The sequence below is a fragment of the Aptenodytes forsteri genome, unplaced genomic scaffold (assembly GCF_000699145.1).
Source record: "Aptenodytes forsteri isolate BGI_AS27 unplaced genomic scaffold, ASM69914v1 Scaffold421, whole genome shotgun sequence".
Lineage (NCBI taxonomy): Eukaryota > Metazoa > Chordata > Aves > Sphenisciformes > Spheniscidae > Aptenodytes > Aptenodytes forsteri.
Genome location: NW_008795524.1, coordinates 313,515 through 329,046, shown reverse-complemented (window position 1 = coordinate 329,046; position 15,532 = coordinate 313,515). Strand labels below are relative to the sequence as shown.

The following is a 15,532-nucleotide window of genomic DNA, read 5'->3' as shown; positions in this document are numbered from 1 at the left end:
TGGTTGATCTGCCAACTAGTAATATAATATTTATGAAGTTAAGCAAGATAAAGCTGGTAAGTGCTGTATTAATTTCATGGCGACACCTATGAGCAGTGATTTTTTGGGCACAACAGATGCCACTGATCCTATTTTACATTTGAGAAATCTGAAGCAGAAAAAGCCTAAATTACTGAATTGCATCATGTTGCAGAGCCAAGCCACTAACAAAACTCAAAAAGTGGCAGGCTGCTTCATGCCAGTCACAAAACCATACCACTGCCCACATTTTAGCAAGATTTCTCTCATTGTAACAGATTGAGTAACTCCCCTTCCACTCCACAAGGGGAAAAATAATTAATCAATGATAATTTCCAGAAAACTTACCTATTTTCTGCATACAGATGTCATTAGAGAGATTTTAAACTACTTAAGGGGGGGGGCGGGAAGTAATAACCCCACAGAGTGAGTGACTCAGGAGCTAAGACACATTACTAATAACACAAAGATCAGCATAATAAGGAAAACTCAACCCAGCTATAATCATACACAAAACCCCAAATCCACCAACCTTAAGCAGGTAAGAAAAGTAAACAAATGTCTTAAGATGTCATTGCTGAAATGGCAGGCATGTTCCTGAGCAGCACAAGCTACATGCATTTGCCCTCTGAGCCAAGTGACAATACTAGAAGCAAGGCGCTAAGTTAATTGATCATAAAGAAGTAAATAGGCATCCATCTGCCTGAAAGATAATTCAGTTTATTCAAGCTCAGTTATCACTTCAGTATTTTGCTGATATACGAAGTTCTCCATGAAAGAAAAGCTAAGTGTCCAAGCAATGTTTCTTCTCCTTTCAAACTTCCAAGAGAAGGCAGACTTGCTAGGCTGGCCCATGTCTCCAGCTCCCGCTGACTCGTACAGAAACAAGGACCTCTCTTCTCACCTTGCTCTTCCTTTACGCTCCTTAGAAGTAATTTTCCATATATTGTTTACACAATACAGAACTTAAATTATCAGAAGAACCAAAATAATTTCTTTAAGTTTTTTCTCTATGTTCCTCCTTAAAAAGAAATCTCTGCCAGGCCAACATATTTCCTGGCTTCTCCCTTTTTTCATGGCTATTACCTGAGCTGCAGCCCGCCCCTGCAAATGTCCTTGTGTGCAGTGACTTTCTTGGGTGACCATCAGTGGATAAAGCTGGGAACCGGGCTCTGCAGAGACAGCAAGGATTTCAGCAGTTTCTTCACCTGGTTTATCTGCACTTGAGGAAACCGGGATGATTTTTGTCCCTGTAGATAGCTCAGTCTGTACTGCCTTCTCTCAGATTTTCACCTGGGGCTCTCTCCTTCACTCGCTCTTTAGGACAGAACCAGTCGTGCATGAGCTTCCTCTCACCAGTCACCACTCCTTCCTGCCTCCACCTTGACTCTACTCTGAAAAAAAAAGTGATGCTTCCCCTCATGCCTCTTCCCAAGAGCAGCCACAACTCAGGAGGTGTCTCTTCCTCCAGAGAGGAGAAGATGGCCAGGACGAGCAGCTAGGTGCTGCTCTTACAGTGAGCTAGAAAGGAGACGGACGAAGGCTATACGGAACAGAGCTGCCCAAACCCACACGTGAACCCCGACCTTTCCCTCGCTAGATTCTGTTGGAATGGAAAGCTGTGCACAATGAAGGCAGACAGGCTGCTCAGAGTGAAACAGCCCACCTTCGCCTTTTCAGACACAGGCAAAGCTCCATAAAATTGCCTATTCTATGCAGCTGCTTCCGTTGCCTGCTGTCCTGAGCAGCCTCGAAGCTCAGAGAAACCATTCACATCCATCCAACACAAAGTGCATTAGCAAGCAAAGAAAGGGAACAAGCACCGAGACCGATCCGTGTTTTCCTTTCCCTGTAAAGTTCCAGATTTGTTACCTGAAAAAGATGCAAGTTACTTGATTATTTTTAATGCCTCTGAGCCACTGTATATTAAATAAATGGTACAGTCTATATCCTGGTTGTGAAAGATCACAATTAATAGTGTAGTCATTAGGACCCGTAAAAGCCAGATGCTTTCCACAGAAAAGCATTTGTTTCATTGGAGCTTTCTCAGGGTTGGGTTTATTTTAGCGAATTTTACTGAGAGAGAAACCCAACCTATCAAAGCTAATTGGCCAATCTCTCCTATTGAGTTGTCTCATTTTCCAACAGTCCGTGGGCCAGAGACTGACTCAGCAACATGATGGTTAGGTCACTTGCCGGGAATACGAGCAACTCAAGTTCAAAGTCTCTCTCCTAATCAGGTAGACAACTTAACTTAAACCTCGATCTCCTACAACCCAGGGAAATGACTCAGTCATCAGGTTACTGGTAATCCAATGTGTATTCAACCTTACGGGCATGGCTGTTTCAGCAGTGAAAAGGTTTCTGTTTTTTTCTAATATGGAACAAAAACAGAAGTCAAACCTCAGTTTTCTTGTAAAACAAAATTCTTGTGTTCTGGCCAGTCCTCAGTAATATCACTTCCCATTTAAACAGTCTTCTTCATTCAGGGCATTTGTGCTCCCCTCCCTCCCACCCCCAAGTGGCACTGAAGAGTTCGTTCCACAGCTTTCTTCAGATCACTGGGGACCTGACAGCAGACGGACATCCTCCTGACACCTTCTGCTCTTCTGTTTCATTTACCTGAAGTGATCAGCAATAGGTGAACATAGCCGATACCTGGCAGCCTTCTGGTATTTTTCGTTCACTGCCAAAGAACACACACACAGTTCTCACCCACCACTGAAAAGGAAACAGGACAAAACAACAGAAAAGCCACCACACTGGCATGACCAGACGTCATCCCTCAGTTCTCATGCACGTCATGGTTGGCCACAGCATGCAGACAGAGACCCTGCCCCAAAGAACCACCGCAAAAGATGTAGCTGGTGGGAGGTAACAGGCGAGAGACCGCAGGAACGGATGGAGCACAAAGGAAAAAGACCATGTGGCTCCAGAGCCCAGCAGAGCACAGGCTTTCTTACATCATCTCTATTCTAAGCAGACCTTTTACCTCACTAACTTCTACCATTTTCAGCCTCAGCAGCCTTTCTTGCATTAATTTTGTTTAAAATGTTGTTCTTACTGCATTAGTCAGCAGTCACTTTTGTTGCTTTCTTCCTATGATTCTACATAGGAATATATTTTCATATATGGCCATTACAGATGGCCATATATGAAAAGGCACTTTTCAATTGCTTACAAATACACAGCCAGGGCGATTTAGACAACCATCTATTCTGCTTCCACTTAGGCGTCTGGCAAATGAAGGACAAAAAAAAAAAAAAAAAAAAGAAGAAAAAAAGTTGGTGCCTAAATTTAAGAATCAAATCCACGTCTAAGCACTTAAGTACTTAAATATGTGGTCTGATTTTCAAAAAAAATTGGAATCAAAAAAGTGCCAGCAAGGCCAAATGGGAGCCGATGACTTGGAGAATTCCATCCCTTATTTTGTTGCCTAAATAGCAATCCAGCAATAGGTCCCAGGAGCTCATTTTAAACAAAATATTTGTATGTATGCTGGCTAGAGCTGGAGGGAATAAATCGGATCATTGATCCCCTCTGAACTGGCAAAACACTGGAATTTTTAAAAAAGCACTATTCATATTATACAGGCATTCAGAAGATGGAATACGACAGCTGGGCATTGAAAGGACACGAGAAAGGTTGTTCTTGCCCTAAAGATAAGATGTTAGAGCTGAGTAACAGGCCCTGCCGCCTTGGCAGAGAAGGCCCAGGTGCTCTCAACCTGGAGCCCACGAAAGACACTGCTCCTTGCGCTAACCTCGGCCACCCACCAGCCTGTTAGGCTCCTACCCCTAAAAATTGACTTTCTGTTATGTAGTTAGACAGCTGAAACACAGATATCAGCCAACCTAAATGAAGTTTCTTCACAGAGGGCTTTTTCTTCAGCAAACTTTACATTAAAAAAAGGGCCTAAGGAAAACCAGACATAAATCTCTTGCTAGGCCTCTTCATCCAATTCCCTCCCAAAGTGATCGTATCACGTATCGATTTGCTCTCAAAGTTTGCTGCCAAATGAGCGCCTCTACATCTCTGCTTTACCAAAAAGATAGTTTGTACATGGAAAAGCCTTGGTGTTCCTTGAAACTACTCAGATAATAGGCGTAGCTGTTTCTTTCATACCGCTAATCAGGCTCAAAATTACCTGAATATGGGAGCTTCCCAAAAGGAGTAAATTATCTGTATTAGCAAAGGCTCCTTTCTCGGTCTGGGCGGTGCCTACACTTAACTAAATCAAAGTTTACTTAAAAGCTTATTAGAGCTTTTGGCTCCAGACAGACATCACATTTCTGGGAATTTTTCATCAAAAAGCTTGGCATGGCTACAATTACAATATTGTTACATGTCACTAAATGTTATTGATATGTTTAAAACGGAAATTCTGTGTTCATTTTTATATACAATTTATCTCAATTGCAGTCAGAAAGACCAAGATATTTATAGGTTTTCAGAATTTTCATCCTCCCTTTGAATCTTTCAAACTTATTTCCAGCTTACAATAAAGCCTGCTAATAATGCCCAAGCAGTCCATACAATAATCATTCAATTAAAAAACCTAAAGGAATAACAATGTTGATTACAGAATTAAAAGGACACAGCAGCTATTGACTTTTAATAGACCTATTAATAATTTTTCATGGTTTTCATTCTGGATTCTAACTTAAACAGAACAAACTGCAACAGCTGTCCAGGGAAAGAGATACTGGTTTACTGGGTAGTTTTCTTACGCTGCCGCCCACATCGTGGTCCATCCACATTTACATGATTTCCCCAAGATATTTATAGGTTTTCAGAATTTTCATCCTCCCTTTGAATCTTTCAAACTTATTTCCAGCTTACAATAAAGCCTGCTAATAATGCCCAAGCAGTCCATACAATAATCATTCAATTAAAAAACCTAAAGGAATAACAATGTTGATTACAGAATTAAAAGGACACAGCAGCTATTGACTTTTAATAGACCTATTAATAATTTTTCATGGTTTTCATTTCTAATTCTAACTTAAACAGAACAAACTGCAACAGCTGTCCAGGGATACTGGTTTACTGGGTAGTTTTCTTACGCTGCCGCCCACATCGTGGTCATCCACATTTTACATGATTTCCAAAGTCTACACTGAAACAAATATTCTCCGACAGCCAGTGACAGCTTTGAGTGTCATATCTGTATTTAATGGAATAAAAAACACAAACCAACTTGTCAGACACACCACTGTGTCAAGCTCAATTACCGAAATAAACAGAAGTAATGGTTAATTTTACTCGCTGCTCACTTTTTTGATTTATATTTAATCCCACAAACAAACAAAAAAACACCCCCCCCCCCCCAGCCAGTGACAGCTTTGAGTGTCATATCTGTATTTAATGGAATAAAAAACACAAACCAACTTGTCAGACACACCACTGTGTCAAGCTCAATTACCGAAATAAACAGAAGTAATGGTTAATTTTACTCGCTGCTCACTTTTTTGAAACTGCCTCAGCGTTGATTTTTGCAGCCTCTTCCCAGGAGAATTACATCTGCCTGGTTTAAAGTTTCACTTCCAAACACCATATCCAAAACCTAAAAGCTTGCTACAGAAAAACTGTTATGAATTTGCGAAAAGATCCTTCACTCTTTAGGGAAAATTAGTCTTGACCCTAAGAGGAATCTTATTGAAGCAGGCACCATCTGTGGGACAAGTAGTGCTTCTATTGCCAATGCAAATAGGTCATGACATGCCATGATGGAAGCCCATCAGGAACCTTTCCCATGTGAGCAGTCACTCCAAAGGTGTCTTTCTCCACTGGTAGCCCTGAGGCAGATGCCTACCTGCTAGCCAAACCGCATGAGGAACCCTAACATCAACAAGGTCACACTGAAAACAGTTAAAATACACAGGGATGAGGAGAAAAATATTTTTGCACTGCAATTTCAGATTTTTTTTAAACACAGCCTTACACCTCTCATTATTTACACAATGCAAAATACAGCATATTTTATCATCCTCTACAGTGAAGAGAACTACCGGACCTATGCGGACTCAGGCAAGCTGAAAAGGTGGCTCTTCCTCCCTCCAGCCATCCCTTTAACCTTGGATAAAGGACCTCCCATCTGGAAGTGTTTTCCTAAGTTATTTACTCCGTGCTCTTTCTCACACACACACACACACACACAAAAAGGCCCAGTGACTGCGAGAACTAAACTGCAGTCACCATGACACCACAAGTAACAGAACTTTACATACATTTGCATGTTGTTCAGCATGGATAAAATCCACCCTCTTACATCCTTTGTCAAGAACCCACAAACAAGCTAAGCAGATTGCAGATGTTTAACAGGACAGGTCTGTTGTCTGATGTCCTTTCAGTCCAAGGCAAAGGCTTATACGCTGACCTTCAGGTGTGCACTGGTAATGAGTGCACTGAAGCTAAGAATGTGCCAAACCTCCACAGATCCAGGATCAATCCAGCAAACTGATCCATCTGTACCCTCACCTCCGTGCCTAGCCCCAGTGAAACTGGTAGGGTACCACACTGGCACGAATCTTCTGCAAGATTCCTGCTGTGCAGAGGCCACGGGGAGAAAAGTAAAATACAGAGGACTGTCCCTAGTAGGGGCAAACACCTGCAGGCAGGTTCATGTTGACGTGCAGCCCTACCAACGGCTGGGTGGAGACTCATGCGCTGTGTTGGGTCTCTCAGAACACGCACCTGAGCACCAGTCTTATTTAGCCCTTTTCAGTTGCAATGGTGCCTGCTCACCACGAATGCTCGCCTCTGGGATCCTAAGTGCAGATGAATGGCATTTTCTTTGCGACTTGCCATAGGAAGTCCTACTATGGTATATGGGTTGAACAGGCCTCTGTGCTGCTCTCCAGCCTTTCTTCCTTCTAGACAAGCATTAAAAGGATTGCACTGCTTTATACAGGGGATTTCCTCATCACAGAACAGAATAAATTTACCTATGAAGTGTGCTGACAAAGGTTTTCCATTTCACATCCAACAACTGAAAAACAACTTTCTCTACTAGAGGTGGTTTTTGGGGGGGTTGGTTTTTATTTTTTTTGGTTGGGGTTTTTTGTGGGGTGGTGCCTGGGGTAGGTTTTTTTGTTGTTGATTTTTTGTTTTGTTTTGTTTGGGGGTTTGTTGTGGGTTTTTTTTGTTTGGTTGGTTTTTTTTAAGAGACAGGTAGATTAATGACCATTTATTTCTGAAAACTAGTCTCTGGGTTGAATCCAACTTCCAGCTGGTGCCTATCAAGAGGATACAGATCTGTAGGGGTGCAGAGTCATTCCAGATAAGCCCAATGACTAATTTCAAGTACTTTATTCTCCACGTAGACTCAAGTATCTGTACTTAAGCAACAGTTAGTCCTAAAATTCTGTTCATGCACTGAGCAAGGCAAGTAATAAGCAATATTTCGAGACACATTAAGCAGTATTCATTTTCTAGACAAAACCACATTAAAGAACTGTTCTAACGCTCCTCCACTCCGGTATCAACTTGCACGAGGGTGGGAGAACTGTCCTTTCCCGGCATACCAGGGTATGTGCACACTGCATAGCGCTGTTTCACTGGAATCTGTATGGTTTAGATTTTAATGGAGTGTTGGTTTTAGAGCTGAATATATGGAAGCTCTTGAGTTACAAGAAGAAGAATTATTATTGCAAACCTGACTACAGCTACAGTTGGTGTTCTTGGAAGATGAGGGTGCAAGTAACAAGAAGCTAACAAATTCATGCCAGCAAGTCAAGTTTAATTTGCTTTCCTTTTCCCCTCCCTTTTAAAGCTGGCTGAAATACAAGTTCCACTGTAAATGCAGTGACTAGCAAACATGGATGCCATCACAAATACAACGCTGCCAAGAGGAAGTCCTCCGTTGACTAATAACAGTGTTTCCAATAGCAACTGCAAGATATTCTGGGCACTGAACTGAAGAGATTTAGGGATATATTCTAAACAAGATGTGCTTTTTGCAGCTACAGAATATGAATTGTATAACATTTGGACAAAAGGTTTTTAAGAAGTCAACAGTAACTTGTATTACAAAGGCAGAATCAGAGGTTTCGCTGGCTCTTCAATGACCTTTACTTCAACAGATAACACTAAGCTCTCCCTATCAAGCCTATTATCAAAGTATTGCTGCACAAAAGACAGACACAAGTCATCGCTACACGGTTTGGCATTGCAAAGGTCTCAAGTTTTTGCTGTCAACTGAAACAATATGAAAACATAGCCTTTTACATTGGAAAGGGGAGACTGCATGCTTGATAATAATATTTTTGTGTAGCATTTGTCACTGTCAGAGACCAATACAAAACATAGTCAGGTTCATTTGTTAACTAAATAACCCATTCTTTGAAAAACCTATTCTTTAATGCAAGATAGTGTCAGTGACCTATTACGAAATCATTTACTAGAACTGGAAAATTACTTTTATAAAGATCACATTATATGACAGCTTCTCTTCTGCACCCTTTGCTTGCTCAGATTGCAGGGCGTTTCACACAGTTACTTTTCACACAGTTACTTCCCCTGCAGACACAGGATTTTAAATTTTTTTTTTTCTTCATTTGAATACGGAAAAAAACCTGAATTTCCATTGCTGCAATTCAATAGTTCTATCAAGGACTGCCCATGCATTTTTATAAGAGTAATTTATTTTATCTTTGAAGTAAATACAAATTTGTCAAAAAATATTTGCTAGGATAATTTGTAAGCTCTACCATGTGGGAATTATGCCAAAATACAAGCACAAATCAGAGTGCTAAATAGTAATTTCAAAAAGATGCTAAGCAGTAGAGAAAACTAGAAGGTTCCAGGCAGCCAAATGAGATGAAATTTGTCATCAAATCACTGAAAACAATAAACAGAACAAACTTCCTTACAGAGAAACTGATATACTATATGCCCAAGTTTGACAGTGTTATGTTAGAAGTTGCCTCTGAATAAAACATTATATACGACACTTTCCAGCAGCACAGATGCCTGCTGCACAAGAATACTGCACTGCTGTTTTTTAATACTTTGGAGGTAAAATGTTATGCACTGCTAAGTAATTTTAGTCTACAGTACAGCTTCCCACCATTTTTTATTTTAGAATGCAACCAAGTTATTTGAGATGTAGGTAAAATAAAAAAAGACTAATGAGGTTTTAAAACTCTAGATGGCACACTCATACAGTAAAAGACTATAAATCTGAACAGAAATACATAGGTTCACCTATGGTATTTTCTTGGTTTTCCACCTGAAACATATATAATCTATCTGCAAATACTGTTCTGAGGCCAGTTTGTGAATTACTATTATAAAAGGATCTGCACTATTTCCCCAAGTCAGAAATGGGTGATTTAATATAATACTATGCAGTATTAGCATTTTTATATTTCAACAGTACTGAACTAAGTTAATTTAAGATTCCACATACAATTAAGTCTCATGGCATAGCACCCATCCTGTCACACTATCATACTCCAACCTACTTCATGAATAATGGGAATGAGATCTTACATGTTTCTTAAAGGCACAGTCTCATGCAACAACCAGTTCAGTTCTACACATTTTCAAGCTTTGAACTCACAGGGGAAGTTTTTGTTGCTGCTTTGTTTTTAAGCAGGAGCTCAGCTTTGTTTTATTACATCAAGTCCAGGGTCATAAAAAGGACATTTTAATACATAGCCTTTAACCTACCCGTCTATATAGAGTAGGCAGTATAAAATCTGAAACTCAAATCAGCTTGAATGGTGGTAACAGTCATGAAAATGACACCGCAATATTTTTATTATAATTTGTCAAGGGTATGTTGCTACTGTTATGCCATCTTACTGAAGCCATAATAAATGAAATGATAGCTGTGCAACTGAATTGCCACAGTACACATCTGAACAACATCCAGAACGATCAGAACTGCAAAATTAATGCATTAGGGTGTTTGACTAATTATCTGAGTAAATAAACAAGTGCCTAAAAGACAAATACAATATAAATTTACAGTGCACTAGATGCTTCATGCTAACGGTGTAAAAACACTTTTATCCTCCGGTTAAGTATAAGGCAGTCAAACAAGCTATCTCATCCTTACAGTGCAGTAACACTTGGTTATGGTGGAAAAGCTAATATACCACAGCTTACACCACAGTGAAGGGGTACCCATACCATAGGTACAAAATTAGTAGAGACCAGCATGCAGCCCTGCATTCAGATGGTTTTGAAATTCACGGTGTGGAACATATGTACAACAAAGGACACACAGAAGGAATAAAAAACAGTGCATATGCATATACTGATTGGAGAACTACGTAGACATGGAAGCATTTGCCCACAAAGCCACAGAGAAGAATGTCTTTGGCCTTAAGCCAGTACAAGAGCCCCTCTGAAGCAAAGTACACGGGTAAGTTGTCTCCATTTCTGCAGTACTAGATATCAACCCATTAATAAAACCATTAATATCAACTTTTTTCTCTAATAAAGTGTATTCATAATCAGTCTTCCCTGTGTGATATTTACCAGAAAGTGTACATCTGTAGCATGCTTTTACTCTTAAATATGCAAATAAGATAAAAATTTCTAACATGTTATTTGTCTACATATATAAATTCGTAATTTTCACTTGCAAGTTGAATAAATCACTGTCATTTTTTTTAATCATTTAACAAGTTTATTTCTACAAATTATGGCTTAAAAGCAGGTACTGTAGATACAAAAATCTAAGACTGATGTGCAGCACATGTCATTTCTTTATGTTGTCTTTGTGGATAAGTTACTCATTTCAGTGGGTATTCATCACATTTCTCATAGCAGCAATAAATAGGCATTTTACTTTTCATAAAACATTATTTTAGATAGCACGTTAATCAATACAAAAATCAACTTTTAACAGCACTAGAGTAACATAACCCATAGGTCATTACAGGTTGATCACAGAATTGGAAAATTTAATATTAGATCTCTATTCCAACCTAAGATTGAGTGATTTGCAGGGTCTCCAACATGTCTTCCACTGCCTTCAAAGAGTATTTAGTTTCTTTCTTACTGCGACCTGCAAACTAACCAACAACAAAAAAGGACTGTTACTTGTCATATATCAGAAATTCTGTGCATAAATCCTGTACAAATAACAGTTCTAAACATTAAGTACCAAAAAATTTACTCTAATTACTACAAACCTAAAAGCACAGCCTACTTTACTGTTTCACTAAAACTCAGCATTTTTACTAGAATACAAGCTATATCACCCTTCCTCTAATAAGTAATGAAAAATACAAGAGAACTCCTTAATTTCACTCATTTGCTCCAAATTTGAATATTCAGCACTAATAAATATTCCACTTTGAAATTTAACATTTATCTGAATAGAGATCTTCCTGTGGTTTTGTTTGCTCTGTAAACTTTAACATAATTTTTATTTCAGACTTGAATTTCTTTATGTGATCCAAATTAGATTATATTCCTAATTTAAATAGTAGCAAGACTTGGACCTGTTACTGAAGCTCATCTATTTTCTATTTTTGTTATAGCGAGACAGAGAAAGTTCTACTTATCAAAATCTACTATAAAATAATCCAGTCATCATATAATTATATTTTATGGTTCAAAGTAACTGTGAGTAATGACCTTGTATTGGATTGTAACCTACTATTACAACAGCAATTTTAGAGAGCATTTGAAATGAAGTTTGTCTTGATAACAACAGAAGATACAGCTTAATAAATACTACTTATGGCTTTAGATTCCCTAAGACACACGCCGCCAAGTTTAGGAAAGGAAGGGGTAGAAGGGTAGGAGATGTTCATCACCCCACGCTGACCTCAAAAGGGTTTTTCTAACTGTACTGATGATTCCCATCACTCATCAGCCATATCTAACACAGTGGATTTATTGACTAGGTTGGTCTTCAGTCAAATGAAACTCTCAACCATTTTTAATACACCTGCATTAAAAAGTTTTGCATTTGGGGTTGGGAGGGGTGGTAAAAGAAATTACAGAAGCAGTAACTATAACTTGCTGCTAGTAAAATAGCCTATTCTTTACCTAAATGTTAACATCTGAACACTCAATAAATTTTCAATTTAATGTTTTTTATTTCAAATACCACTGGTGTCTTGCATAGTTAGTCCTTGATTTATAATGTGTCCCTTCTCTCTTGTAATTAACTTAATTTAGCAAACTCTTCGTGACCTGTTAAGAAAGATTAAGTCATCAAACCCAGGTAATATCACACCAGCAACAAGCTGCAGGACCTGTTAACCTGCTTTTGACCCCCAGGCTACAATCTAACATTGGGATTCCCAATCAGTAGCGAGTTCTTAAAAAAAATAGTTTTGGCACAGTAAATGAAATGCTATTTCAAATTAAATAGTTAGGAGAATGAAATGTTGCTATTGTGACAACACTTTATAGTTACGAGACATACTGAAAACACTGTATTTTCACATTTCCTATTTCCAGATGATGAACTCGTGCCATGTTTTGACTCTAGTAGTATGTATAAACCCATTCTTCAGGTCGTGCAGTTTCCATAGTGATCTGCAATAATCAACTTCAGAGGAAAATCAAAGATTTCTTAACACTCTCCCAGGTGAGAGAAGTAACTTTTGCTTGGATCTGACTTAATACAATATTCTCTTTTTGTTCACACTAAACAAGAATAGTTCCAAGCAGATACCTGGGGAGTCCAAATCCTTTCATAAAAACAAGCAAATTAAGAAAACAGAACTCAAAATCCTTGACTGAAAAATTGTTTCAATTCAAAGCATTCAGAGATTTCAATAAAAAGCACAGAAGCCTGAATATATTGTGGTCAAAAAGCACATTTGGCAAGACACACAGAAAGCACACAGAGGAAAGCTTCAAAATAAGAAGAATTTTACTTCTCTTCGGGGACACTGAAAGCAAAACTGACATAAGACATTACTTTAAAAAACGTTACTTGCTAATTTCAAGAGTGGTTACCTTCATGATACTGACATGTACTTTAAGCTGAACAAATAAAACCAAACTCTGCGTCATAACAAACAGAAGTATACTTGGAAATGTAATCACTTCAAATTTGCCCTGACGAACAATTATTTTGTCTATTCTGCCATTACACAGCAATTTGACTGATTGAGCCGGAATCTATTTCTTAAAATCATGATTTAATTTTCTGTTTCCCAAATGGTTTGTAACAAAATCACCTCTCCAACCATAAATAACACACAGATTGCTAACACAGAAGAATTTAGCAATGCACCCAAGAAGCATGTATCTGGAAAATTACTACGAGTAGGATCACATTAAAGATTTTTGTGAGCATTAATCAAACTTGCCTGCCTCTGCTGAAATGCTTCTACCCGAGGACATGCTAAACCAATTGCCTAATTGAAGAGCACTACGTAGCCGTATTTTGTTTTGATGTTAAAGTAACTGTGACTCATGTCCTCAGTCAGAACAGATACACGTTCTTCACAGAGTCTGCACAGAAAGAATAATCCAGTTTCCCAGTGATAAGGCAAAACTAAGCTTATAATAAACTTACAATAATTCTTGAATAATGAGTACTTCTCTAACATCTGAAATAAAAGATTAAAATTAAATTTTATTTGATTTTTTTTCACTCAGTCAATTAAATTTAAGTGTCCTAGAGAATAATGACCTTTTTTTTCAGAGCGTGTGTTAGCAGCCAGGAATTCCAGCTCCATGCAGCAGCCCTAGCTACAAAACCTTTCTGTCTTCTTTTGAAAGTTTACATTTCTCCTAGATTAGGCACAGATGAGAAGTACTAATCAGCATGGCAGGTTACATATTTAACATCAAAATAAGTATAGTAACCAGATGGAGCATCAAATATCTGTGCTTTTCAGAAAATTATTTAATTCAACTATTCTTTATCACCATATTTTCCTGTAAAGAAAATGTCGTACAGTCTAACCACCATTGGTGAAAGTAAGGTTTTCTTTTTACACCCAAAGATTGTTTTCTTTAAATGACAATAAACTAAAGAGTTCCTCTGATTTCATACAGGAATGCACAGGAAAAGTAAAAATCAAGTGCCAAAGCAAACTGCCTGGATGAGAGAATAAATCGAAAGAAGGGACCAGTAAAAATATTTCAAGTAAATTGCATATAAAATAAAAAAATGCAACTATAGCCAGTGCTGAATTTGAAAAAATAAAGGCAGTTTTCCAAAACTACTGAGAAAACTGCTGGTAATTCAAGTTCAAATCCAGACTGAAAATGGGGAAAGTTCTCACTGCAAGACAACTGCTCAAAAGTAACTTCTTGAATTAATAACTTCACATATTACAGTCACAAACTCATATAATTTGTCTAGGCACCCAAGTCAGGATTCTAAATGCATCTTATTCTCTAGAACATGACTACAGGAAAAATTACGTTTAACAGTGTAAAAAGGTCCAACTAATAAAACAACTCAATGCCAAACTCAACAAGCTCTTAAGGCTCTTATTACACTTTACAAAGCACTTTGGATAATGCAAGGAAAGTGGGGAGGATTTATAGAGATAATATAAGTATCTAGCTTAAAACTTGGCTAGACAATCCTCCGCTAATGGAGGAATGCTGTAAGGGCTTCCACTGGCACAAGCAACCAAGGTTTCATCCTTAGGTCCAAAAGATGATAATTTCCAACCGCTCAACACGCTAAGGGAGCAACAAATCAATACTGACTCATAGGGGAAACTACCACCTACTACATCACCAAACACCATTTATTGTAGCAGTTGAATGTTGTAAGCCTCTGACATACACACCGGACTGGCCAAACCCTTCTGCAGTCATGTAACAAGCTCACTAGGGTTGGGCTGGGGCAGTCCTGTCCAGCTGTAGTCACTAGAGCTTCTTGTGGTACTTCTGTGAAGAGGAAGGGGGTGTTCACACCATTTGCTCGCCAAATCCTAGCTTGAACACTTACATTTTCTGTATAGCTAAATTCCCGCTATGGTTCCAGTGAGATACGGTGTTCGTCACTTTATGTCCCAAACAGCTAAAAAGAGCAGCTGAAGTATGCAACGTATCACAAAAGTATGAAGTCACAAAGAGGTTATGACATGTGTTTTAAATATACGTTAGTTGTGTCAACATGATCTGTTCTGGTAAGTTTCAACCAAAAGTGCTTAACATAGGATACAAAAGAGCTTCAGAGAAACAGTGGAATTGCACTTTCCAGTATGTATTGGGTTTGCGTGGCAAGGTTTTGGTACTGGAGAGGCTATAGGGGGGGCTTCTGTGAGAAGCTGCTAGAAGCTTCCCCTATGGCCGACAGAGCCAATGCCAGTCGGCTCCAACACGGACCCGCCGCTGGCCAAGGCCGAGCCAATCGGTGACGGTGGTAGCACCTCTGTGATAACATACTTAAGAAGGGGGAAAAACCCTGCACAACTGCAGCCGGACAGAGGAGTGAGAATATGTGAGAGAAACAACTCTGCAGACACCGAGGTCAGTGAAGAAGGAGGGGGAGGAGGTGCTCCAGGTGCTGGAGCAGAGATTCCCCTGCAGCCCATGGGGAAGACCATGGTGAGGCAGGCTGTCC

The 15,532-nt window shown here is 39.0% G+C and overlaps 1 protein-coding gene across 2 annotated transcripts in view; it reads right to left on the bottom strand.

The window, feature by feature from the left end:
- Positions 1 to 10,637: 10,637 nt before the first annotated feature.
- The window catches only part of EMC2 (ER membrane protein complex subunit 2), a 46,330-nt gene continuing 41,435 nt past the window's right edge, over positions 10,638 to 15,532 (bottom strand). The window contains exon 11 of one of the 2 annotated variants that reach the window (XM_009281967.1): positions 10,638 to 11,048. In XM_009281967.1, coding sequence (XP_009280242.1) covers positions 10,962 to 11,048 — 87 coding nt within the window. In that variant the 3' untranslated portion in view covers positions 10,638 to 10,961. The remainder of the gene's footprint in view (positions 11,049 to 15,532) is intronic. The other variant, XM_019472766.1, reaches the window with a different exon arrangement.